We start from the raw sequence: 26,636 nt of genomic DNA, 5'->3' as shown, positions 1-26,636 counted from the left end.
TTGCAGAGTGAGCAACACGACCGGCAAAAAGAAAAAAAGAAAAATAGCAAACACAGTACATACTACATCATCATAGAGTGATTCTTGAAAAAGATTTGCTCTATTTCTGGATTTATGGAGAACAAAGTAAGTTGTAGATCAATGAAGTTCATCTCCTTTGCTAAAAGGGATAGTAACTCCAAACTTATCTCAGAAACTCAACACTTCCATTTCCAGACTCAAGGAAGGAAGATGGCAGTGACCTTATCTCTGAAGGTCACCTCAGCTGACCAGGGTCTCCATGTACAGGTAGACGTTCTAAGATCATCAGGGCACCAGTGTTCATCTGCTTCTCAGATTGCTCAGTTCACTCAGCACTTCATTTGCACAAAGAGAGGGTCCAAAGCTATCTAGAAACTGTTATGTGTAACCCAGGCAGAGACCAGACTCCCCATATAGGCTGGCTTTTTGCCATCGTGCACATTGATATAGGAAGTAAACTAAACTAAAAATTAATTGGTATTTCATGTGGACCAAAGAATTCAGCTAGAGAGGGTTCTGCTGGTTGGGGTGGGCAGCTTCATTTGGAAATAATTTTTTTTTCCAATTCAAAACCACAGTCATGGAAAGGGCAGAATCACAGCCAAAAGCCAACATGAAATTTAAGAGAAGGATCAACTTCAGGAAGAAAAAAGTTATTGGGACTCAGTGGATGATCCACTTGATGAGCATCCCTGAGGTTTCGTGGTGGCTGTGACTGCTAAGCCAGTATATTCAAAAGTAAAAAAACGACACACATTTTCAAAACATGAAGACCTTAAGCCTTTTGTCATCAAATCCTCCCCTTTCTCCGATGTGCCACGACTGGTGAGATATGAGTGCTCTATGTTACTTCCTGAATAGAGTTTACTTTCCATATTTTTGTCTGACTGCTAGTGCCTGAATTCTATCTCCTGCTCAGATCACCACAACATATTCTCAGCCGAGCTCCTGCTGTAAATGGTCTCACTGCTTCATCTGGGAGTTTTCAAAGTCCAGGGACTGAAAATCCTCAAAAGAATCAAGGGTTCTACCTCTCTCAAGATTTCCATGTTTTACACAACTGCCAGGCAGACAGACTGTCCAGCCGACTCCTTCCCAAACACCTGGCCACATGTGGTTTTTCTGTCTGGCTCATACCTTGTTCCCTCCCTTTCTGCCTCTTACCATCTCCCCACCCTATAAGGCACAGCTTGTGCCCCATTAGTCTTTAAGTCTTCCCTAATCCTCTCCAGTACATGTGTCCCTTCCCCTTGGAAAACCTTGATTGCACTTTATTACACTGGGTTTTGCTTTCCAATTTCGCAAACTTCCTACTTACCCAACCACATGGTAATCTCCTTGAGAACATGCACTATTTCTTGTATAATTTCATCCCCCAGGGTGTTAAGTTACTCAGGTCAGTGTTTTGGGCAAAACAAACGATCACAAAACAGAAGCGTTGAAGGATTTTGATTTCTGATCAGAGCCAGCACCTTCAGTTGGTTTTAGCTCTTTCCTACATAGCTTTCCAGATGTTTTCATTCTTAACTCAGGGTAACTCTTCTCCTTTACCCCAAAGCCACCAACTAAGCCACTAGCAAAAATTCCTTAAAGGTTAAAACCTACTTGTGGGTAGAGAAAGGAGGAAGAAAATGAGGGGAAAATGAAGGGAGGGATGACATTGCTCAAGAAGCACTGCACTCATAACCTTAGTGACTTATAACCCCTTTATACAACTCTTAATAATAACAATTTTTAAAAAATAACCTGCTGGGGCATTGGTGGTTCATGCCTACAATGCTACTTACTCAGGAGGCTAAGATCTGAGGATCATAGTTCAAAGCCAGCTTGCATAGGAAGTCCAATAGACCCATCTCCAATTAATCACCAAAAAAAGCCAAAAGTGGAGCTGTGGCTCAAGGGGTAGACTGCTAGTTTTAAGCAAAAGAGCTCAGGGACAATGCCCAGGCTCTGAGTTCAAGGCCCAGGACTAGCACAAAAACAAAAAATCTAGCTTCACTCCTAATTCAACCCAGAAACAGATTCCTTCCACAAATGTCTGTGAGCACAAACTATGTGTCCAACAATAGTGGACAAAAAGCACAGGATCCCTGACAACCGTAGATAGAGCCGAAATTTCAAACATCAAAAATAAATAATGCCTACCTGACTGAATAATGAGAAGGAATAACTTCATAAACTAAGGGAGCTTCGAAGCACAGAGAGGTACATATGCATGCATGCGCCACATGCACGTGTACACACACACATGTAATTTAACAAGGGGTGGTTGATGGTTAAGGTGTACCAGATAGACAGGCTGGTGAAGAAAAGGAAGACCTCCTTGAGGAACAGATATGTGAACCCAGACTTCAACCATACAAAGGTCAGGAAAGCGCATTTCCAAACAGAAAAACCACACACACAAAGGTTTGGGGTACAAACAACTCAGTATGTTCTAAAAGGAAGAGTCTGCACGCTTCAGGGTGAAGGGGTAAATTTCTCAACATATTCATGAAGTCTAGTGTGATACGTGTATCTGCCGTTGGAATGAGCAAACAGGGGAAGGAGCATGTCCATCTGCTCCCATACTTCCCATAGCTTTGTGGTGAGGACATTTCTTATCTTCCCAGAGCAATTTGTGAATGTATGCAATGGTTACGTGCAGTCATCACACACCGTGCAAGGGGTCACCAGAACCTACTCGTCTAACTGAAACTCTGTTGCCCTCTGCTTGCGTCCTTAGCCTCTGGCAATGTCTACTCCAGTCAGTACTTTCATGAGTTTGCATTTTCAAAGTTCACATATAAGAGATGAGGAAACATCTCTGTCTCTGCCTAGCTTAGTTCCTTAAGCTAACATCCCTTAGATTCTCTCTATGTTGCTGGAAATAATAGCATTTCATTTGGGGGGAGGTGAAATGTGTGGGCCGCAAAAGTGGGGAGGGGGCAGGAGTTGATTCTGAAGACTACACTCGGGGCCCTGTACTTGCTAGGTGGGCACTCTGCCACTTGAGTCATGCCTACTACCACGTTATTTTTTTTAACCTGGTTCGAGGAATTGAACTCAGGACCACATGTTCACTAAAGAGGCACTCTTCCCTTTGAGCCATGTCTCCAGCCCCTTTTGGCACTGGTTTGTTTTTGAGGTAGATTCTTATTTTATGCCTGGACCAGCCTGGGCTTTGCTATTCCTACCTGGGCTTCCCTTCAAATCTGGTAGTGACATTTTTGTACCACTGCACCCAGCCCGACTCTCAAATCTCAAATTCAACACTAGAAGCAAACAATAACTAGGTGGGAGCCATGGTAGAAGAATTGAGACACACACACAAAAAAGAAGACGAAGGCATTGGGTAGAAAAGGAAGAAATAAAATTACTTCTATTTGATTACCACATGATTTGACTTAAAAACAACTAAAGACTTTACCGAAAGACTATGAAAAATGATTAATTCAGTAAAGTTGCAGGTTATAAAGTAAAACTACAAAAATCAGTGGGAATTCCAAACATTGGCAAGAATTTATGTTTTAGAATAAAAAAGTTGGGCCCTGGTGGCTCATTCCTATAATTGAAGCCACTCAGGAGGGATGATTTGAGAATCATGGTTCAAAGCCAGCCTGGGCAGGAAAGTCCATGAGACTCTTCTTATATCCAGTTAATCACCAAAGACTACCACTGTAGCTCAAGTGGTAGAGTACTAGCCTTGAGGGGGAAAACAAAGACACACAGACACAGACACACACAGACACACAGACACAGACACACACAGACACACAGACACAGACACAGACACACACACAGACACACACACACACACACACACACACACACACACACAAACTCAGGCCCTGAGTTCAAGCGCCAGCCCCAGCACAAAAAAAATAAAATCACAAAAAGTGACTTGCAGTGAGAAAAGGCATGTTCACAAAGTCTTTTATAAAATTCATCCCTACTTTATGAATGTGTAGACATTTTTTCTTCCCCAAGGAACATCAAAAATTCTCTGAGATTTTCCAAGGAGACAAATTTCCAAAGAATATAGACAATTAATATATATAAATTATACTTACCATTGGAAATAGCACATATTCTCGGAGGAATTCCTGAGAATCAAACTGATGATAGTCTCCAAAATCAGCTGAGAAGACAAGGAAAAGGAAGGGTAAGAGTTATTTTAAGAAACTAAACATTGAAAGACAAATCAGTCATCCCATTTCTTCTTCTATTACATCCCCTTTCTGCACTACTATTATATAAAAAATAGTGTGTTTGATACAGTCACCATCTTAACCTAGCAACAAAATATCAACAGGTGGTCACCATGACACAATTTTCTTTTTTAAAAGAATGGGGAAATCTGGAAGCAATTTCTAAAGTCTATTGAAAAACAAATCTGTGTTTATCTGGTTGTTGAATGTGTATCAGGTTCCTTTCTTAAGAATACCTGCCAAGGGACTTTTTATCTCAAAAGGTTAATTTGAAGAATTGTTGAGCTAAATCCATCTGTAAAGCTTTTCGCATATCTGCAGCTGGAAATTCCCAATGTAAATCACCTTTGGCAAACAATCTCAAAAATCTTTACACCTCCTAAACAACTTCACATGTTGCAAGATGCCAGAAATTCTGTTCTGTCCTGTTTTTAGCTCACAATGGTATGTTGGAGAACATGGAGAATGAATTCACGAAGGCAATGTGTGTGTGTGTGTGTGTGTGTGTGTGTGTGCGTGCATGCATGCGTGCGTGCGTGCGTGCGTGTGTATGTTATAAAATCTTGCTTCTTAGCTCTAACAGAAAACCCAAACCGCATTGAACCTTGATTTTATAAGATGTAGCACCCACTAGAAATAGGTTCAGCTATTTTGTAAGGTAGCAAGATATACAGAGTAACAGAAAAGACATACAAACAGAGATGGTGAGTGTAAAGAAGTGGTTGAGTGTATAAAGACGGACCAACAAATGCAGCATATAATCAATCACCAACTGGGTGTGGCATTCGACAGCAAAGTGACTCACTGTACCTATTTCCAAGTTCAACCATCAGTCATTGTCTTCCCCTAGAATTTAAAGTTCTGCAGTATCTCTTTCTAATAGCTCAATAAGGTTTCTCAGAAAAAATGATTTATAGCTAGAATCGAGCAAGATGATATAGATCTGTAACCCCACCATTTGGGAGACTAACGGAGAAGGATCACAAGTTTGAGCTCAACTTGTGCTCTATAATGGGACCCTGTCTCAAAAAACAGTTAAGGGGAGGAAGGGAAGAGAGGAAAGAGAGGAAAGGGAGAAAGAGAGGAAAGGAAGGAAAGGGAGAAAAGGGAGAAAGAGAGAAAAGGGAAGAGGAGAAAAGGGAAAAAAGGGAAGGAAGTAGAGAAGATGGAGAAAGGAAAGGAAGAAGGAAAAAGAAAAGGGAAGGGAGGTGAAGGAAGGGAGAGAGGGATGAGAAAAAAAAGCAATTGCAATGCTTGACATTTGCTAGATTTTCCAAAACATAAGGACTGAAAGGGAAACCAGTTTCTTTTAAATTTTATCACTATCTCCTTGCTGCATTATGACTAAAAGCAAGTAAGTGACCATGCAACAAATATGTATATATAAAAAGTACTTAAATATAACAATGTACAGAAAGTTTTAAAATAATAGCTGTCTGATAAATATAAATAGGACAGGACATAAGATACATTTACTCCAGCATATCTTGTTTCACATTATAAACCAGATTTTAAGCGTATCCCTTTGTATTAGAATTATAAAACAATGGTTATAGTTATCGTACATGACAATGTGACAGTTACACAGTAACATCAAGATACAGATGAGGGCTACATTGTGAAGTGGAACAATTTTGAGAAAACAATCCATAAACTCAGAAATGCAGTTTTAGTTAAAAGCAGGAGAGAAAAAAAAGCTGCCATTTCCCACTAAAACTAACAGCCAAAGCAGGTAGTTTGAGAAATCTGCTTTCCAACCAACAAAAATTAGGAAATATCATTCTTTAAATTTTTAATCATTTTCCATACATATTTTAAGATTAGCATCAATGAGTTGCTCTTTCTGACTGCCTATAAAGGACATGTCCATTCAAGCATACATCTATGCATATATATATATATATATATATATATATATATATATATATATATATATATATCTTAATCCATCTTACCTTCTCCAACATGTTCCCTCATCCCCTTTCCCCATTTCCCAAATTAATTTCAACATACTTTATTGTTCTAATTCCACACATGAACATCAAACATATTGACAATATTCACCTTTCTTCACCCTCCATGTTCCTACTCCCAACCCCAGAGACCTATGTTACCCTCTTGCTATTCATTTTTCTAGTGTATAATAACTGATCGTGTAAACTATTCTAATTAGGTGGATCCCATTGTTTACTCTCCATTTCCCCCATCCTCTTCTCCCCTATTATTCAACAGCTTTTAAGTGAGTTTTATTTTGCTAACTTTATTCACGGATGCAGTGTCATTTCAGTACTGTTTACCCTCTAACCTTCTCCCATCTTGATGGATTTTAGGATGCACTGAAATGACAAGGGAGCCCTAGGGAGGGATCAGGTAGGTGAAGCTGGATGCCCAAAGTACCTCAATGAAACAGCATGCCGGTCATGACAACGCCTTACCTTGCACAGCTAACCCCGCCAGCCGGATCACCTGTTCCAGGCTACACCGTAATCGCCCTTCCAGCACATCCTTTTTGACTTGCAGGTAATACTGATATCTGTTCAAGGGAAGAGGGGAACAAACAACCTTAAAAACACAAACTGGGAATCTATTCTCACAACAGAGATATCTCTTAGATGCAAACCCTGGGTATAGCAGGATACACAGGCGATGCTGACAAGGGCCATCTCTATAAAAGATAGAAAGTGACCTCTGCCCATGTTAATCTTTCTTTGATGTAGCAGGTGCCACATCGTGCGCATTCTGAGTTTGAGAGCATTCTCATCAAATTGCTCACTGGTGGCCCAGCAGGATGAATTACTGATAATAATTTTTAAAAAAACAAACCCAAACCAACAACTCATTCTTCATCACAGAGAGAAGAAAACCCTTTTCTACCCCTGGACACCTGCTTTAGTAGGACACCAGCCACCAATCTCTGGAATAAGGTCTAGAAACATATCACCTTTGAAATTAGAAAGCTTTGGAAGGACAAACACATCTTGAAGAGGTCAAGTCATATGAAGTTTTGATAAAGGGTGGGCTGAAGCTAATTAGAGTCAGACTTCCCCCTGACATGTTTACAACTCAAAAACAGCACCGGAGAAGAAGCTCTAAATGGTATCATTTCCTTACAAAACCCAAAACCCACTCATAGAATGACATAAAGTTCAGCCACCTCCTCACCCCAGATGTTTATTCCCCAGGCACCATTTCCTCTGATGACACAGTCACACTTTCCTAGCACTACTTCCTGGCAGACACTGATGACCTGTGTGCTCCTGGTAACTATAACTATATATTTCAGTCTGGGGAATACAGAGGTATGAATCGATGTGCAACTTTCCAAAAAGTAGCTCATCAGTGCTGCAAACTAGCAATGGCCAATTCTACCTGCGATATCATAGCTATTAGGATGTAGTTGCCCAACTCGTACTTGAAGGAAGAACTGAAATCCTCTGCACACCCTAGCCCAGCCTTCCCCTCTTCCTCTTGGGTCTACTGGACAGAATGATGACAATCATGTCAGCCTTTGGTGGGAAAAACCTAGACTCTGATCAGAAGGGCAAACACTGGGAGATAATTTTAAATCTTTCTCATGAAGCTTAATAGAAAAAAAATAGCCTCATCCATATTCTCATCCAGTTCTTCACTTGATAAATTCATAATCATTTGCTGAGTTCATTCTTCAATCAAGAATTTTACTTCCTGTCTACCTAATCTGACCACTCTAATGGATATAAACAAGTGTCTCTACTGATCTTTAGACCAGTCTCTGAGGTATGCAGAAAACCTTTTATTCCTTGTCCAGACTTATTCTGAGCTCAGGAGGCACTGCTGTACTCTTCATGTACCCTCATTACCTTAGACCTATTATCTTGAATCCCAAATCCCAGTAAACAGGAAGAGAGGTTCTACAGAAGAGCTGGTATTATTGAAAGAGCAGTTCCACTATATGAATGTACACAAACTAACATTAGGTAGGAACATTCAAAAAAAACTCTGTGGTGGGGCTGGGAAGGTGGCTCAGTGGTAGAGCGCTTGCCTTACATGCCTGAGGCCCTGGGTTCCATTCCTTAGCACCACATAAGCAAAAAGAAAAAAGCGGGAAGTGGCGCTGTGGCTCAAGTAGTAGAGCGCTAGCCTTGAGCTGAAGAACTGAGGGACAATGCCCAGGCCCAGAGTTCAGGCCCCACGACAGGACCCCCCCCCACCCCTAACCCCCACCAAAAAAATAAAAAACCTCTGTGGAATCAAAGGCATGCCCTATGGAAGAAAGGTTTTTTGTTTTGTTTTGTTTTTGCCAGTGCTGGAGCTTGAACTCACGAGCCTGCACACTCTCCTTAAGCTTCTTTTTTTTGTTCAAGGCTAGCACCCTACCACTTGAGTCACAGTGTCACTTTCGGTTTCTGTGTATATGGTACTGAGGAATCAAATCCAGGGCTTCATGCATACTAGGCAAGCATTCTACCACTAAGCCACATTCCCAGTCCAAGAGGGGGACGATTCTTTTTTTCAGTAGGTCGTGGGGCTTGAACTCTGGGCCTGGATGCTGTCCCTCAGCTTTTCAGCTCAAATCAAGCACTCTACCACTTGAGCCACAGCGCCACTTCTGGTTTTCTGAGTGGTTTATTGGAAGTAAGAGTCTCATGGACTTTTCCTGCCCGGGCTGGCTTTGAACCGCAATCTTCAGATCTCAACCTCCTGAGTAGCTAGGATTACAGGTGTGAGCCACTGGCGCCCAGCTTAAGGGGAGTTTTTTCATAATCATCATCATGACCTGCCCCTTCGTTCTTCACAAAAAGCAGAATGAATGAAAACTCTGAAACAAGAATTTTTACATGAATTTAAAGTAACTTTATAGGTCGAAATACCCAACGCTGTAGCATTCAGAATTGCTTTAGTAGAGCTTGCCTACAAGAAATATCTTTCAGCTTTTTTCCCCTCCTGTTCACCTGCCAAGTCTCCAATGCCTCTCCCAGGCTCCAGCAATGCGTTAACATTACAGACATCCAGGCCCACTCACAGCCATGGTTCAAAGGCCAATCACCTGCTTGCCTATCTTTCCTCCCATATAGTACGCAAGTTTGTCCACAGTCACAATGATAGATCTCATGTTCCTCAGTTTCCCCCACCACACCAGGAATTCCAGCCAAAGTGTTTTACATTAATGTCTTTGCCTTGAAAAGCATGCGCACTGTCAATTACAAGCAAAGCTTGGGGTTTTATCATAGCATTATTTTCAATAAATAGAAGACATGTTTTAAACCTAGTTGATGATACACAGTATTTGGTTCACCTTCTGAGAGGCAGCTCTCAGAAGGCTCTGGAAGGCTGGTTCTCTTCTCACACCAGGTAGCACAGAGGGCTTCCTGTTTGGTCTGTTAGGTGTTTCATACCCTGCTTCTGACACTGTACCTTGAACCTTCTTCCAGCTTCTTCACATTTCCCCAGACTGGGTCCTGTTTCCTGTGTCTCTGGGTCAGTTCTCAAGGGAACTGTCAAAGATGCACTCATTCAGATGAGGTAAGCTTCTCTTCAAGAGACTTTGGGAACTGCCCAGGAGCCTTTTATGAAAGAGCTTTCATGTTTGTAACCTAGTCACTTAGGAGAAACTTCCACAAGTAAGAGGGTCCTTAAGTTATCAAAACCTCTTTTAAGTGCCAAGAGTTCACTGTGAAAGCAGATACATCTTTGAAGATGAGCCACTTAGAATCTGAAGACCCTACTTTCAAAACTCAGAAATAAGAACAGAAGAGTACCAAGGAAGGAAAAGTACTAACTTGATCCTATTGCCAGAGGGTCCTACTGGCCTTTCTTATTAAAGCTAAAAAATACCAAAAACAAAGCAATGGCAACAACAGAACTCTTAATAATCCCAAAGCAAAAATCCTAGGATAGAAAGGAATCCATAATGGTAAAGCTTATGGAAGAAAAGTACAATGGGGTTCTCTAAAGAAAGCAACAAACTATAAAACAAAATCTTACGGTAGGAAAGGAGCATACAAGTTCACCTATTTCTGTTAATTATACACAGTTTGGATCTCCTCTATGGGCTGTTCATTCCTTCCCATCATGAGTGGTTTCCGCTTACTTGTGGCCCTACAAGCCTGAGAAACAGATAGAAATGTATGTTTTAAACACTTTCTTTAAGGATGAGTCTACTACAAGTGCAATCATCCATGAGAGAACTAAAACAGAGTCTCCACTTAGAAGGATGCCATGTTTCTCTCGCACACAAAACATTTGGAAAAGATGATACCCTGGGATAGTGTCTTTTTACATGTCCTACTTTGGAGGTAAAAATGATCACCCAAGCTTATAATGGCAAAGACCACTATCAATGAGCCCATGGGATCCAACAACACAGTAGCTCTAGGTTTCCTGCTCCTAACTTTCATCTAGAATATCTGAGCAAGTTCAGTATGGATCCATCCAATGTTAGGAAACAGGCTCTAGCAAGGAACATTGGGATTTTTCTGGTCACACTGGTTGAGTGCAGACTTGTGCTGGACTGTAAGGAAGGGCTCAGAGCTGCAGCAAGCAATGTTCCCTGCTGGAAGCCATCCACAGCATCTGAGCAGCAGTAATGACAGGGTATCATTACCACATGAGACTGCTACTATGTAAGACTGTAGGGGAAAAAAAAAAAGAACAAAATTCAGCTGGCTTAGGAAATCATTTCACTGGTAACATTTTTGCACAGAAAGCACTTCTGTAAAACAAAATATGGTATTCCACTGGAGGACTTGATTAGAAAATAGGAGCTGAAATTCTATTTTTATATCATTGGGTTCTGCTTACTTTTGATTAGAGAGTCAATTATAACAGCACTAAGACAGTGAGTCTTATTTTAGAAACACGTAATTTCATGGGAGTCACAGTGCTGGGTGGAGGGGAAAGAGGGAAAAGGAAAACATACACACACACACCAATCTATATGCCAGGAAAGTAAGTATGGGCCAACTTTCCAGAGAGATCCTCTTTGAAAAACTAAGCTCACAAGGAAAACTTTTTAAACTTTCTCTTTCTTTTTTTTTTGTTTCCTTCTTTCTTTTCTTTCCTGTCTCTCTCTCTCTCTCTCTTCCTCCTCTCTCTTCTTAACCCTCTCCCCTCCCCTCACGTTCTTTCTTTTGCTTCCTTTGGTGGTATTAGGAATTAAACTGAGGGCCTTATACATGCTAAGAAGTACTCAGCATGCCAGCTATGCCTCCAGCCCCTTTGGGCTTTGATTATTCTCAAGTTAGCCTCTTATTCTCAGGCCAGTCTGGGCCACGTTGCCAAGGATAACAGTCACACAAGACTTCTTTCCAGCCATTGTGCCTCATCTGTAGCTGGGATAATAGGTATGTATCACTGCTCCTAGCCATTGAATGAGATGCAATTTCAAGAACTTTTAGGACCTGACTGACTTCAAACTGTGATTCCCTCAGTCTCCACCTCCAAAACAGCTAGGATTAATATTCTGCATATTCAAAGATCTGGAAATAGCCCATCTGACCACTGAGGTACATAATTGGTTTTAGGACATTTTTTTTCCTTTCTCTTCTAAGAATTGGTAAACATAATTATGATTGTTAAATAATGGTAACATTTATCTTTTTTGTTTTGCTTTTACTCTAAAGAGAAGATTCATTGGCTGGTTAAATGCAGGATTCTACGGCTGAAGCAGAAAAGGGCTCCTGATCATTGTTACCAGACATCACGATTGAGGATAGACAGATAACTCTTGGCTCCCTTCCAGAGGCCTCACCCTTCCTGAATGTTCCTATCTCATGCAACTGACACTTCCAAGTTGCTTTCTCCTCTAAGATTTTGAAAAGAAAGGTTTACTGGATTTGTTTCGGTGGGGGAAAAAAATGCCATCTGGCTCCCATCAATAGAGCATTTGTACTCCTGACAGAAGTATCAAAGAACCCTTTCAAAATGACACCTTATAAGATTTTTTTAAATTGTGATATATTTGATTTTTTCTTTTTTTATATTAATAAGGTCTTTTTATTGTGAAAATACCATACAACATCAAATACATCAAATAAGATTATCCTCAAATTTAGAGATGTACTTCGAAGATCTTTCATCTCTTCTAATTCTCATATGAGAATTATCTAAGCACTAGGTAACTGTGTTTTACCTGCAGGTCTGTTGATTTTTCTTAGCTTAAAAAAAAAATTGCCTATGGCCCTCTGCAAAGTATGAGCCTCACTACCACAGAACCACCAAGGCTCTTGGGGCTCAGAGGCTTGAATACTCTTGTGGCTTTGAAAAGAAGTTTTTCTCACTTCCAAGTTCAGGTCAGCAGAAGGGTCCCCAAAGCCTTAAGATCTGATTTTGGTCACATCTCCACCCAAGGACACGGCATCCTCAGCATACAAGTCACAGGAGGGGCTGATAACCACGGTTGCTCAGAGAACCCCTCTCCCCACCGCAATCTGGTCATGCCTGTCAACCTCATTTCCCTTGTGATTAGCCTTGGGTCAATGAAACAGGAATAGATGTGACTATTGCTGCCAAGGTGAAGGTCTCAGAGGCAGTGCCTGTGCCCAGTTTGTTCCCTTTGTCCTGAGAGCTATAGTGTACCAGCAAGGGGCTCCTGCTCCATTAGCCTGTGTCCTGGACAAACACAACCAGGAGCACAGTGTCATCCTCAGACAGGACAGCTGAGATGTGCAGGAATGAATCTCTGAGTGAAAGCCACAGAATTTTGGAGGCCACCCATTGTTGAAGTATGGTTAAGCCTAAGCTATTTAATAAGGGAGGGGGACTTTTAAAAAAAAATCCAAGTCCAGTTCCTTCACACTTAGAATGGCAAGTTTTTGAATGAGGTAGCCCTGCTTCCTAAAGGCAAAGAGCCAGGGAGCACCAGTACAGTGCCAACCACTAGGTGGGACCTGATCCCCAGCCATTCCAAGCAGGGCCTCAGTTTCACTGAAGTTGAAATGGGAATGAAAGCAGCACTGCCTGTAATGTGTATGTTCTCATGCTTCTGAAAAAGGGGTTAAGAGAACTGAGCGCTCCCCTTCCTCAACTAGACCTTCTATGCCCCAGTTTGAGACCAAACACTTGAAATAATTTCGTAGGCTGGCCACAACTCTTCAGATTTGTTTTCTCCTGGTGGCAGCTCCTCCCCCAGGAGAAAGTGACAAAGATAAAACCAGGCAGTCTAACTAACCACTTTTTTTGGGGGGGGGGTTGGTTTGTCAGCTTAAACTCAGAGCCTGAGCTCTGTCACTTAGCTTTTTCACTCAAGGCTAGCACTCTACCACTTTGAGTCACAGCTCCACTTCTGGTTTTCTGGCAGTTAGTTAACTGGAGTATCACAGACTTTCCTGCCCAGGCTGGCACTGAACCATGATCCTCAGATCTCAGCCTCCTGAGTAGCTAGGATTACAAGTGTGAACCGCCAGCACCCAACAAGTCTAACCACTTCTTGACACACTGAGAAGCAGCAGAGAGGAATACAAGTGAAATCTACAGAGTAGAGTCTCTCATTGCAGGCTTCCTACCTAGGAAGGTCTGCATCTGAGCAGGTAGGATTTAGGGTCTTATGCATTCCTAAATGCAGGTAACTTGTGAAAAATTAGAGCACAGCTCATCATCAACATTACCCACATCTTCACTCTGAATTTCTAAAAAAAAGTGATCCAGACTTGTTTCTGTTGCTCCTCTATCTGAACAAGTGGGACACATAGTATGTGTCACCCGTGCATTACTCATGCTACTGTTACTGGCCAAGGAAAGACAGAAAGTAAGTGTAATTCCATAGTTAAAGCCAAGTGAATGAGGGCTGTAAAGCTGTAACTACAAATCTTCAATATCTTCAGTGCCACACATCACAGGGCTTCTATCTGCTCTTCCTTCCTCTACAGCTACAACTCAGCTAAAGCAACTTATGTCTTTCCATCTGCAAAGCCAGTAGGGATGTGATCATTTGAAGAGATGTACCTTCCTTCCATTCCTCAGTCTTTGGAGCCTTCCGAACAACTATGATGGTTGTTAGTCCAAAGGAAAAAGATTATTTTGTAATTGTTGTTGCAATAATAATATTAGTAATAATAATATATTATTATTTATTATGCTGAGGTTTGAATTCACGGCCACAAATGTGACTGGCTTGCTTGCTCTAGTGGTACTCTACTACTTGAGCCACACCTCTAATCCTGGTGTACACTGGTTATTTTGGAGATGGAGTGTAGTGATCTTAATAGAACATCCTGAAACCTCCATCTCTCAAGTCAGTGCAGAATGTACCCAAACCAAGGACAACATGGATTTCTAACTGGTGCTTATATTATGCCAATAGGAAACAAATGGAAAAGATTCTCTAAATGGCAGGAGGGAAAGTGAGGGCAGAGGACAAGTGGTCTTGGAATTCCAGAACAGAAAGCAGCAAAGAAGAATATTAAATCTTAGATTGAACAAGGATAGCAAGGGGGAGAAAAAGCACATTCCATCCATGCTGTAAGGTTTACAGCTATAAATCCAGGTAATGAAGAGGATGGCCTACACTATGCTGTGTCAGCCTAGACCGAATAAACAGTATGCACAGGCATGCAACCAGATAAACCTGAATGCCTCCCTTCCTCTGTCCCTCCATCCTCAAAACCCTTGGGAAGAATTCTAGTTCCTGACTAGTGAAGTATAATAATGTGTTTGGTACCTGGATCCTTGTACTATCTCAAAGCTTTTATACTTAATGAATGTCCATGTTGACAAATTAAAACCCAGCACTGACAGCCTACAAACCCAACACTCCAGCAATGATTTAAAAAATGGAAATGATCCTAGGGGAGGCAGGGGAAAAAAGAAAAAGAGTAAAGCTAGAAATGACAAAAATCACCATAAAAGGCAAAGTTTTTTTCCAGCCTTTTGCACGAAACAAGCTAATACCACGCATGAAAACAATAACATGCGCACATCCCAAACATATACAGACAAGATTTCCTTGGCAAGATTTCAATTCCACAAGATTTCAACGTTCACTGATCAATAAATCTCACCTTTTGCCAGGGACACCTAACTTCTTACTTAGACTCCTTAAGCTCCAATGAGTCAAGGGATTGCAATTCTTTCCTTAAAAGGATAATGTTTGTTTAAATGCATACAAACACACACTGATCTTAAGTACTCTCACACAAAAAAGATAAAAATGAAATAAATAAATAAAAGGCCAATGATAGCACAGTGTTGCAAAAAGAAAAAGGCATGCCACAACCTGATCCCGGCTTTCTGCTCTTGAACTCTTGCATTAATTATGACAAATTACAGGGAATCCAAGTACAGTTTATAAGTATAATAAATGCCCTAATAATAGCCTATAATTTAATCAAGGGTTCTGTTTAAAAAAAAAAGAAAACTCATTTTTTATACTACATGATACAGGAAGATGGAATGCCCTGACACTGCCGCTTTGTGTTCCATCCTATGCAGATTCCTTTATGATAATTATGTCCACAGAACTTGAAAGAGCCAGACAGATCTCAGGGCTGTGAGGTGTGATGATCTGCACTAAGAAAACATGACAGTAAAAATAGTTAAGTCTAAAAATATAAAAAGCAACTAAAGTGCTTTATGTTTTAAAATATGAGTCTATTCTGATCACTCTTAAAATCTCCAATGACTTGGAAAACAGTCTTACAGTTTCTCAGAAAGTTAAGCAAAGAATTACCCCAGCAATTATACCCTTAGGTATATAATCAAGAAAATTTAAAACATATGTTCCCATAAAAACTTGCACAGGAATAGTAACATTATTCACAATTCCCCAAAAGAGAAAACCACCCAAATGTCAATCAATTAGCAGATTTTTAAAAAGAATCCATACAATACTAGTCAGCTGTTAAAAAAAAAAAATGAACTGGTGCCAGTGGCTCAGGCCTGTAACCTTAGCTACTTGGGAGGCTGAGATCTGAGGATCACAGTTCAAAGCCAGCATGGACCTGAAAGTCTGTGAAATTCTTTTCTCCAATAAGTACATAGAAAAATCTGAAAGTGGCCCTGTGGCTCAAGTGGTAGAGTGCTAGCCGTGAGCAAAAGAAGCTCAAGAACAGCACCTAGGCCCTGAGTTCAAGCCCCAGGACTGGGAAAAAAAAAGTTTTTAAAGAATAAACATGGATGAATTTTGAAACATTATGCTAAGTGAAAAACGCCAGACACAAAAGGCCATACTTTGTATGAATACAATCAGTAAATTCGCAGAGACAGAAAAGTACAATAGTGGTTGCCAGTCTGAGAGAGAGGGGAACATAAAGGAATCACCAATAATGTTCTGAAATCAGACAGTGGAAAAGTTCTACTTGTGAATGGATATATTAGGATCAAATGGATATTATGTATAGTAAAATAGTGGATTTTAGATTATCTGAATTTTATGTTAAAAAAAAACAACTCCAGAATACCCAGCGATTCCAATAAGAAAAAAAAAAAATCTAAATCATGAGTATAGTGCTTCATGACGCAGTCAAAATCACGTTCTTTCTACCCGTACACCTCCCTGTACGCAGCACCCTTGACTTGAGCTTTAATCCCCTTACTGTGCTTCCCATACCATCCATACCACGTTCCTTCTTCCCTTACCCTTTCTTCAGTTGGAGAACATCTCCATTTGCACAATCATCTGCCCCTTCTTCAGGCCACCATTGTTCAAACAGTGAATCCCTTTGTAGTCTAGTACTTCACCCAGCTTCTCCTACACTGCAAGCAGCAAGGCCCCACTCCATGGTGACCTTCCCAGGAGCCATTTACTATCACACATGGGCACTCAGTCAATGCCTCTGAGTGGATACAACACTGACAGACAAATCTATGTGAAAGGAGGGATGCAGGGAGGGAGAGAAATGATTTACTTCACAGTGAAGTTACTGGATAAAAGAAACAATTAAACATTTAGTGGAGCACACCTGTAATCCCAGCACAAAATGAAGCTGAGGCAGGAAGATCATTTAAGGCCAGGAATTCAAGATCCAGCCTGAGCAATGCAACAAGGACTCAACTTGTTCCATAAACAGAACCCATCACAGATCAAGTACAAAAGCTTTACAAACTTTCATCTTGATTAATACTCCTTTTGTGTGGATGGTTCATTGGTGTATGTGCAAATAAGTTAAATTGTTCTCTGAGCTACCAAACAGCAAAGGAAGTATTAAAGAGAAGAGTCAGCCCAGGACCAACCGGAGTGAAGAACACTTTGAGTAAATGAAAGGAGTTCACACCAAGGTAGCAAAGGCCTGGTGCTAGTTAGCCAGCCCAAAAAGATTCTGTAAAGGTAGCTAAGGAACAGGGAGCCTCATCTCTCCTCATGAGCAATAACTATGTCTTGACTCATCGGCTTAAAATACACCACACCTGCCTGCCCTGAAAATCATGTGTCCACAATATTACCTACCAGCCGCTGTGGGAAAGGGAGCTTAAATTACAGCGAGAAGTGGTGAGTCTTTCTGACAAGGAGCCAGCTTCGTGCCCAGAAGTCTGTGTAACAGGCTGAAAATGTGACACGCAGCAGCTGGGGAGAAGTACTAGTTAGCTATGTGCTGGGTCTGCAAAGAACACACACGAGCATCAGCAGAGAAGAGGTGGTGGGAGGACCAGCTCCCTAGATGGCCTGAGATCCACACAGCATCCCTAAGAAAACGCTGAACTTACCCTCTCACTGCTAGAACGTATCCATTCAGTAATATGCCAGATGTGAAGAGGAAATGCTGACCACAGCAAATTGGAAGGCAATGAATTCTATGTCCCGAGAGAGCCTATTGATTAAAAAAGATGGAACAGAAATCCCAACCCATGAAGTCATTATGAAACTGTGAAACTGTGTGCATGGATGTGAATGACAGGACTACTGGGGACAGGCTTTTCTATCTTCGTCCACCCACGAAGGACCAGCCCCCCTTCTTGGTATTTGTAAATGCTGGCCTGCCACCTCTCACACATCTGCTGGACTCAAGAAACAGGTCAAAGGCATGAAGACGTGCTAGCTGTGGGACCTTAATCTAGGTGTTGAGAGAGAATGGTCCCACCTGTCAATTGACTAGATTTTTTTTCCTGTTTGTAGTGATGGATGGAGAATCTTTTCCACCCATAGCTACTTTTAATCAAATCTATCTATCTAATATGATGCTTCAGTACTCTATGTGAGCAATGTCAGCCATGTATCACTCCCTGCAACCACGGCTGTATTCAAAGTTGCCCCTGATTCTGAGCCACTCAAGCCTACTTTTAATACTGGTTTTTTGCCAGTATTGATCAACGATTGATTAACGATTTCTAATGACTTGGCTGCAGACTGTAGCCGTTAAATACTCAGGTGTTCATTTACCCCATGATTTTAGTCACTAGATGCCTATTTTTTAATGCTCAGAGAGAGAAAAAGAGAATGAGAGAGGGGCTGGGAAGGTGGCTCAGTGGTAGAGCGCTTGCTTTGCATGCATGAGGCCCTGGGTTCGATTCCTCAGCACCACATAAGCAAAAAGAAAAAAGCTGGAAGTGGTGCTGTGGCTCAAGTGGTAGAGAGCTAGCCTTGAGCTGCAGAGCTGAGGGACAGTGCCCAGGCCCAGAGTTCAGGCCCCACAACTGGACCCCCCCCAAAAAGAGAGAGAGAGAGAGAGAGAGAGAGGGAGAGAGAGAGAGGGAGAGAGAGAGAGTCAGAAGGTTATTAAAACATCATAACATGAAAAGACTATTTACTGATTTTTTTTTGCCCCAGGTTCTGGGGCTTGAACTCAAGGCCTCCGTGCTGTCCCTGAACTTTAGTGCTCAAGGCTAATGCTCTACCACTTTGAGCTACAGCTCCACTTTTGGCTTCTTTTGCTAGCTAGTTGGAGATAACGAATCTCATAGCCTTTCTTGCCTAGGCTGGCTTTGAACCACGATCCTCAGATCTCAGCCTCCTGAGTAGCTAGGATCACAGGCAGGAGCCACTAGCGCTCAACTACACTTACTGATTTTTTAATGCTAGAAATGAGTAACTTATTCTTACTGAATCTTCAAAAGTAGCCAAGGATATCAAATATGACAACTGCCAAAGATAAAACCTCAAACCAGCAAACATCTCACTGGCCAAGAATCTAGTATCTACTGTAGCTGTTCTGATTTCTGCCAAAAACATACTTGATGTTTTCAAGCAAAGCAATGTTCTCTCCTACTCCTCTTTTCAAATCTCTCCAGAGGTTCCAGGAATAAAGGATGAAGTATTCATTTGTTGAATGTGATTTAAGAACAGTTTTAGTTGTTTTTCCTTCTTTCAGATTTTAAATTTCCTAACTGCATTAGTCTCTACAACAAAATCTTTTATAATCCTCAACACAAAGCAAACTTTATAGCAAGAGAACAAAAATGACCCAAAGGAAAAAAAATAAGACTACATACAGGTAGAGACAAAGTAACTTTTTGAAGGACATGGGTAGGGGGGATTGTTAAGCAGAGAACTCTAATTTCCAAGTCTAAGAAAACTCCTATCTATTTCATGGAAGAAGGTGTTACAGATGTATTCCTCCTTCTAAACCCAGACATAAGAATGTTAAACCATCTCATTAGGAAATAGAATGGAATATATTCTAAGGGACATATCCCCTAGAATGTGGAAGCATTGCTTTGGCTTGGATATGAATGCTCCCCAAAGGTCTATATGTTCACAGCTTATTCCCAGTGTGGCTCTGTTGGGAGGTGGACAAATATTTACGAGGGACTAATGGGAGGTCTTCTGGTAATAGGAATAAAAGTGCCCTTAAAGAGGATAGTGGGAGTCTAGTCACTTCTTCTCCTTTCTCTGTTACCCTAGAAGCAACTCTACCGTAAACTACCATCATGATGTTCTGCTGTAGGCCCCAAACAACAGATCCAATTCATGGTCTGTCTAGGTAGGCACATAATCTTTCAGTGGTACCTGGGAATTAACTCAAGGTTTTGAGTATCCTATCACTTGAGCCATGTCCCCAGCCCTTTTTGCTTTAGCTTGTTTTTCAAAAAGTCTTGTGTTTTTGCTCAGAAATTACTCAAAACAAAAGAGAGTTCTGTGATGAGCTAGGGGGAAAAAAGGAATTTCTTGTCATTAAAATATTGGGAGCTTGGGACGGGGAAGGTGGCTCAGTGGTAGAGCGATTGCTTTGCATGCCTGAGGCCCTGGGTTCAATTCCTCAGCACCACATAAGAAAAAAGAAAAAAGCCGGAAGTGGTGCTGTGGCTCAAGTGGTAGAGCGCTAGCCTTGAGCTGAGCTAAATTGCTGAGGGACAGAGCCCAGGCCCAGAGTTCAGGTCCACGACCGGACCCAAAATAAAATAAAATAAAATATTGGGAGATATAGATTTAGCAGATAGGTTTTCATTAATAACCTCACCAAACTAAAACTTTAAGGAAGAAATTATATAAATTAGTTTCAGGATGCATAGAGATTTCATACTAAGAATCTGTGACCCAACAGTAACAGGAAAACCTTGTTCCAAGAAACTAAAAGTTTACATAAAAAGATCTGACTGTCTTAATATAGCTGTGGTAAAAGGGACTTACTTAACAAGCTAGGAAGTAAGATAAGAGGCTAAGTGGTTTCTCCACCATCTTATGGGAAGTTCCCAGGGGAATAAAAAGCCATGCAAGCAGCCAGCTTCTGGTCTTCCTCCATTGTTGGCTGAAACCACACTGAGTCATTACTAGGCAACAAGGGACTAAGTCTGTGTTGGCTAAAGGGAGTAGTAAACACCAACATCTCTATTTTACAGATGAGGAAACTGGCTCATGGAGGGTTGGTAGTGTATACAAGGTTACACAAAGGCTAGAGCCAAAAACATAGAAATGCAAGGCTCTTTTTGGTACAATTCAGTTGATCTGGATCACATTCTAGCTATCCATGAGGATTTCATGCCTTCCAACCTCCAACTATCAACAGTTGAGCTTAGTAAACATTTGGGAAACACAAGAGGGCTCATAGCTCCAGGTCTGGCTTGTTTTCCTGTCCAACAGTGATGACTGACTTCTCAAAATCAAATGTCTTCTTCATCCTATTTGCCGCTTTTCAACCAACCCTCCCTGGGATGGTCTCTCAGGCCTTTTTGGACTGGTTCCCATCATCTGACGCTGTCAGAAGGAAAGCAATAGCTCTAGCTCAGGGGTGGAGATGTCCTACTATAATCTTCAAGTGGCCAAAGTAGGCAAAATGATGATGGACACCATTTTTCTAAGCACTCAAGAAAGAATGTACATAAACAAAGATGAGGGCAGCAACAGCTAAACAGAAAATAAACACGAAGAATCTCAGGATCTGCCAATATAAAACACCACCTTCAGCTGAGCAGCCATCAGGAGACAGTGCCTTCTATTTAAAACACAGGCTGTGGTTCAGAGTGTCAGAGGAGGGAACAAGAATCCACACTTTACAAAAATGCTACAGGTGACACTGGTAAAGCACGCACACGCCCTAATGTCTTAGTTTTACTTTTTAACAACTGTCACTTAGCAAGAACCCATTATCTCTTTAAGTAATTTCTTATTCAGATCTCTATCTTTTCAGATGAAATTCTCTTCAAGTTACAAGTACCGGGAGATTAGCATCAGGTCAGCCTCACTCATCCAGTCTGGCTCACTGTCCTACACAGCTGCCTGGCCATCTGCAAGCTGCAAAGCAGAGTCCACTATATCCTGTTTCCTCAAACACCCCTGATCATCTTAGCCTGCCCACACACAGCACAGGACACACAACCAGCTGGGCTCTCTGCACTGTGCCTGTGGGCCTGGGCTGAGGTTAAGACCCTCTTGCAAAAAGCATGGTAATGACACAAAATTTGTGCTTAAATTGTTTCTTTGCTATCCCACCTAAGGGAAGTGCCCAAGAAAAATCACAGAGCTGAAGCCGCCTTCATTGAGAGTCCTTTGTTGTTGTTGTTTGGTGGGGATAACTGTGACTTGAGAGACTCTTGACTCAGTACCAGATTTAATCTCAACACAAAGTTTCCAATACAACAGGAGTAGAGTGACATTAGTTATACAATTAACCGGATACCAGCACCATAATGTCTCAATGTGGTTAGGCTGAACTGTTATCTCCCAGCATGCTCTTCCTATCCATTTCCAGTTATATAAGCCATAAAGATTGGCATGGGCTAGAAAATATAGATGGGGACCCCTTGTCTGAAGTGCTTTGGACCAGAAGTGTCTCAGATATTAAATATTTTCAAAAATAGAAATATCTGCATAAACTTTACTGGCTAGTCTGCAAATCCGATTACAAAATTGTGCCGAAGTTAGAATTGCAAATTTGGGGTTTCAGAGCATTTTGGATTTCTGCTTTGTAAAGTTCCAAAGGAGAGATGCTTGATCTGGGTATGAACAGCTGCCCAAGTGATACCGTAGGCTCCTCCTACTTTCTAATATATCAAATCATGTATTACCATATTGGAATATTGCTTAGTGCTAAACACAATGATAGGTACTTTTTGAATTAAACTCTACCCCATTATGTCATCTGATATGTGACTGCACTAATGGTAGGTATGGAGACTTACCAAGAAACAAATACTTGACAGTGAAGGCTCTGACTTCAATTATGTGCTCATTCTATTATAGCAGTTTGGGACCCATACTTCATTATTTTATTTCCAGCTGTTGTCTTCTTGGACATTCAACAAAAATATTAGCTCTTTGTCAATTCCAGCCAGTACTGGAACTATACAATGGAATTCTAGCATAACCCTAACATATATTCAGATCTGCCAACAGTATCTCCTCCTCAGTCTACCTCTTTCCATAGCGGGTCCTTTATTTCAGCTCAGGGATCCTAATGACAAACACCTTCAAAGGTTTCCATAGAATGCTAGATTTCTCACCTTAGTCATCACAGTAAAATACCTTTTCTTCCTTCTTCCTAATGTGACAGCTGGTCAAAAACACTCGTTTCTAACACTGCTTCATCTCCATGGACATTCTATTTAAGTATCAAGTGTCTGGCTTGCATTTCAGTTAAACTTATGTCAAATTTGCTGGGCTTTTGCTCTGAATAGCAGTAATTCATTTTTATGTTGGCAGGAAACAGCAGGCGAAATGTCTACTCACTGTCCCCAGCTGCAAGCGGAAGATTGACGGGTTGACCTTGAAAAGAGTTGGGTTATAAAGTAGAACATGTTGCAACATGCCCAGCTAGGATTCCTCCTCCCCAGCTTTTACAAACGACATCAGAAAGCAGCATCACTATTTCATCGTCACACCTGGGAACATGACACATGCTGACACCACTTTACTATTTATTTCTGGGGTCTCAATTTTCCACTCTTCTAAAGGACTTGGTGTCATCTGAAAGCCTGGCACTTTCACTTTGTGCTCAGGGCTGGAGATGACTGATAGAAATCCATCGTAGCTCCCATCTGTACATAATGCTCACTATTTAAAGGCCTCCATTCAAGAGAAGCCCCATTTCCCCCAGCTTTGTATCTTCTGTCTATACCACTTCCTTTAGCTTTGACAAAACTCATCCCATCCAATTCCACCAATTCCACAGTATGTCTCAGTGGTATGGGGAGGAGAGGACTGACAAAAAGCTCTCTGAGAGCTTAAATAAATCCTCCCCATGGGCTTTCCCATGTCAGCAGGCCTGGTTCACCTAAAAACATCCCAGAGATGGACTAAGAGCCACACTTCTGTCACTAAACAGCTGTGTGACTGCAAAGTCCTATTGTCACTCTGGTTCTGTATTTCTTCATCTTTAAAATGATGTGACCAAGCCCTGTTATCTGTGGGACTTCATGCTTTAATGTAAGACTCGGAGTCTGGCAAAACTATTCCTTCCCAAATAAGCTATGGTTGTTTGTGTGATTTGTTCGGTTCACAAACAATTGGCACTATTACTATGGATGAACCTTTAATGGTTAATTAGAGATGAGGCAGATATTGCAAACAATCAAGTGGAAATCATACAATCAAGCGGAAATCTGAAAAAAAAATACTGGAGCCTTCGCTCCAACAGCAAGTTCAGGGACCTATAATCTAGGACCGGCTTCCTAATGAGTACTCCAAAGAAATGACCTCTCCTACCCAGCTCAGGCATTACAGTCTCGTGGGCAGTTGAAAGTATTAAGACAGCTTGGTGTTAGATGGCATAAATCCACCTGGGCCACTGAGGAAAACTGGTTGATCTGAATCTTTAGAAGGACTGCATATTACGTGATCTGTGCCAAGTATTAGCTACCATAACCTAGGCACCTACAGGGCCAGACAGGTTGCATGAAGACATAAATATTCCCCCCTCAGGGAAACACAGAGTAGTGCAGAACCAGGCCAAGCTAGACTACATCTGTCTATTTGGAAGGCATCTCAATCACTTCTTTCAGAAATGATCCCACTGACAGAATAACAACCTATCAGTACCTGCCCTCTTAGTAAAAACTCTTGATTTTAGTCAGAAACACTTCCCTAGAAACTAAATGCCCTGTTAGCTCTGGTGAATGAATGTTGTCTGGCAAAATAAAAGATACAACTTATTTGATAGCTCAATTTCTACTTGATGGGAATTAAAACCTCCATTTATTTATTTTTTTTTACAAAACACTTTATTTCAGGGACTAAGAGTGACTATTTCACAGGGGCTCCATAACAAACGAAAAGAAAACCACTTAAGATACTAAGCGTACGGCACCTTGTACATGAATGCCAGCCACAATCATTAGCACCATTGGTAGACTTGTATCCAGTGACAGAATGCATGGCACATTCTTCCACAGAAGGCCACTGAATTAGAATACTCCCCATGCTGGGGAGGTTTAGAAGTCTTGAAGTCTGTATTTGACAGCTGCCCAGGCATTGTGAGTCTTCCATATGTGGACCAAGAATATCTCACCTTTCCTTCTTCCCTCCCACCCATCATCCCAGTCTTAACTCCATTCATGTTCTAACACTGGCACTGCAGGCAAAAATTACAGCAAAAGACTCCAAAGCATCTACTCTCTCTCATGCAAAGATACATATTTTAAAAAATCAATTTTGAAGTCAACAAAGCATCCCCAATCCCACCCACTATAATGAAACCCTTCTAATGAAATCCTGTGAAGCCTTTATAAGGAGTGGACGTCTTTAAAAAGTTCACAAAGCATAGCTTGCATGCTTTGACATGACAGAACATCTCTTCCCATAGCTTCTATTTGTTTTTCTCCTCTCCACCCCTTTGTTAAGGGTAAATACTACATCATGGCACCATCATGTTCTATATTTACAATGTTGAATCCATATTCTATTGTAAACCTTTAATACTTCAAGGGTTCACTGCTGAATCTTTCTCAGCTTTACAATGTAAGACAATCATTTGGAACAAGTGAATGAATGTAACTTTGAAAAATCAAGAAGTTCTTAGACTTAATGCTTTTTCTTGAGAAATTATTTTTAATTTTTTTTAACAAAACACATCATTTAGGTTTGCTTTTAAGCAATTCCAAATTACAGATAATTAAACATATATTAGTCAGATAATATTAAAATGTATAATAAAATTACCATCTCAAAGGCAAAAGCTGCTTTGAGTGAGTATACTGAAGATGCTTGGTTTTGTAAACTTTGCTTTACAAAGTCTGATATGCTTTGACACAAAGAACACTTATAAGCCTTTGTATTTTGTAAAGAGTACAGCCCAAATGCAACAGATAAATTAAAGCCAGTACAACATGAAGATTCCTTTTGATATCTGAGTAGGGCCTGATTTATATCCTATTGAAATGAATTTATATCTTCTTCAATAAATAATGAATTATGTCAAGTAGTATTACTAAAAAAATCACTGATTTATTTTGCTATCTTATTGTACCCTGGAGGAAAACATGATCAGAGAAGCCCCTAGTTTAGCACTATGGTTAATGTTATTTACTTCATCTGTACTCCTTCTACTCCTAACTTCCACCATGCCCATCTTGTAAATGATAGCTTTTACCTGGGAGGGAGGAACAGCAAGAGGCAATTCTAAGCATTTGGAAGATTTGAACAATGCAGATTGCATATGATTTACTTTTTAAACAGCTAAACTTCACAATCCTCTTCACAGTAAAACATGGGCAGATCCTAGCTGACGATGGAGACCAGCTAAACAACCTACTGCCCTAAAGGAAACTGCATTGGCTTTATTCCATCTCACTATCCTCTGCAAGGAGTAGGTCCAGAAGCAGAAATGGTGATTTTAAAAAGTCATGTTTCTACTTGCATGTTTGTAAATAGCTAATGAAAATGTTAACTTACTCTCCGGGGATTTCATTTGCAAACTTTTTAATTTGGTCATACTTGTAACAGCAGATTCCGGTCCTAAAAATAAATTGCAGAGCAACAAAGCAGGTAGCAGAAATGAATAGACATGGAGAGACAGAAGTCTTACCCTGGGATGGATATTAAAGATGTAGAGTCTGATGCCAGGTTGAAATTCAGGATCTGTTGTTGGAAATTAAGAATTTCAAGCAAGTTCAGGCCTTTTCTGAGCACGGGGCCATGTGCTACTG

At 41.0% G+C, this 26,636-nt stretch overlaps 1 protein-coding gene across 2 annotated transcripts in view; it reads right to left on the bottom strand.

The window, feature by feature from the left end:
• The window catches only part of Ptpn14 (protein tyrosine phosphatase non-receptor type 14), a 149,120-nt gene that overhangs the window by 50,484 nt on the left and 72,000 nt on the right, over window positions 1-26,636 (bottom strand). For both annotated transcript variants that reach the window (XM_070041505.1, XM_070041504.1), the window contains exons 4-5: window positions 6,647-6,744; window positions 4,074-4,141 (exon numbers count right to left, since the gene is read on the bottom strand). In XM_070041505.1, the coding sequence (XP_069897606.1) occupies window positions 4,074-4,141; window positions 6,647-6,744 (166 nt within the window). The remainder of the gene's footprint in view (window positions 1-4,073; window positions 4,142-6,646; window positions 6,745-26,636) is intronic.

This window comes from Dipodomys merriami, unplaced genomic scaffold (genome assembly GCF_024711535.1).
Source record: "Dipodomys merriami isolate MVZ:Mamm:240054 unplaced genomic scaffold, mDipMer1.0.p SCAF_31, whole genome shotgun sequence".
Lineage (NCBI taxonomy): Eukaryota > Metazoa > Chordata > Mammalia > Rodentia > Heteromyidae > Dipodomys > Dipodomys merriami.
Note: the sequence above shows the minus strand (reverse complement) of the source record. Positions and strands in the feature narration are given on the sequence as shown.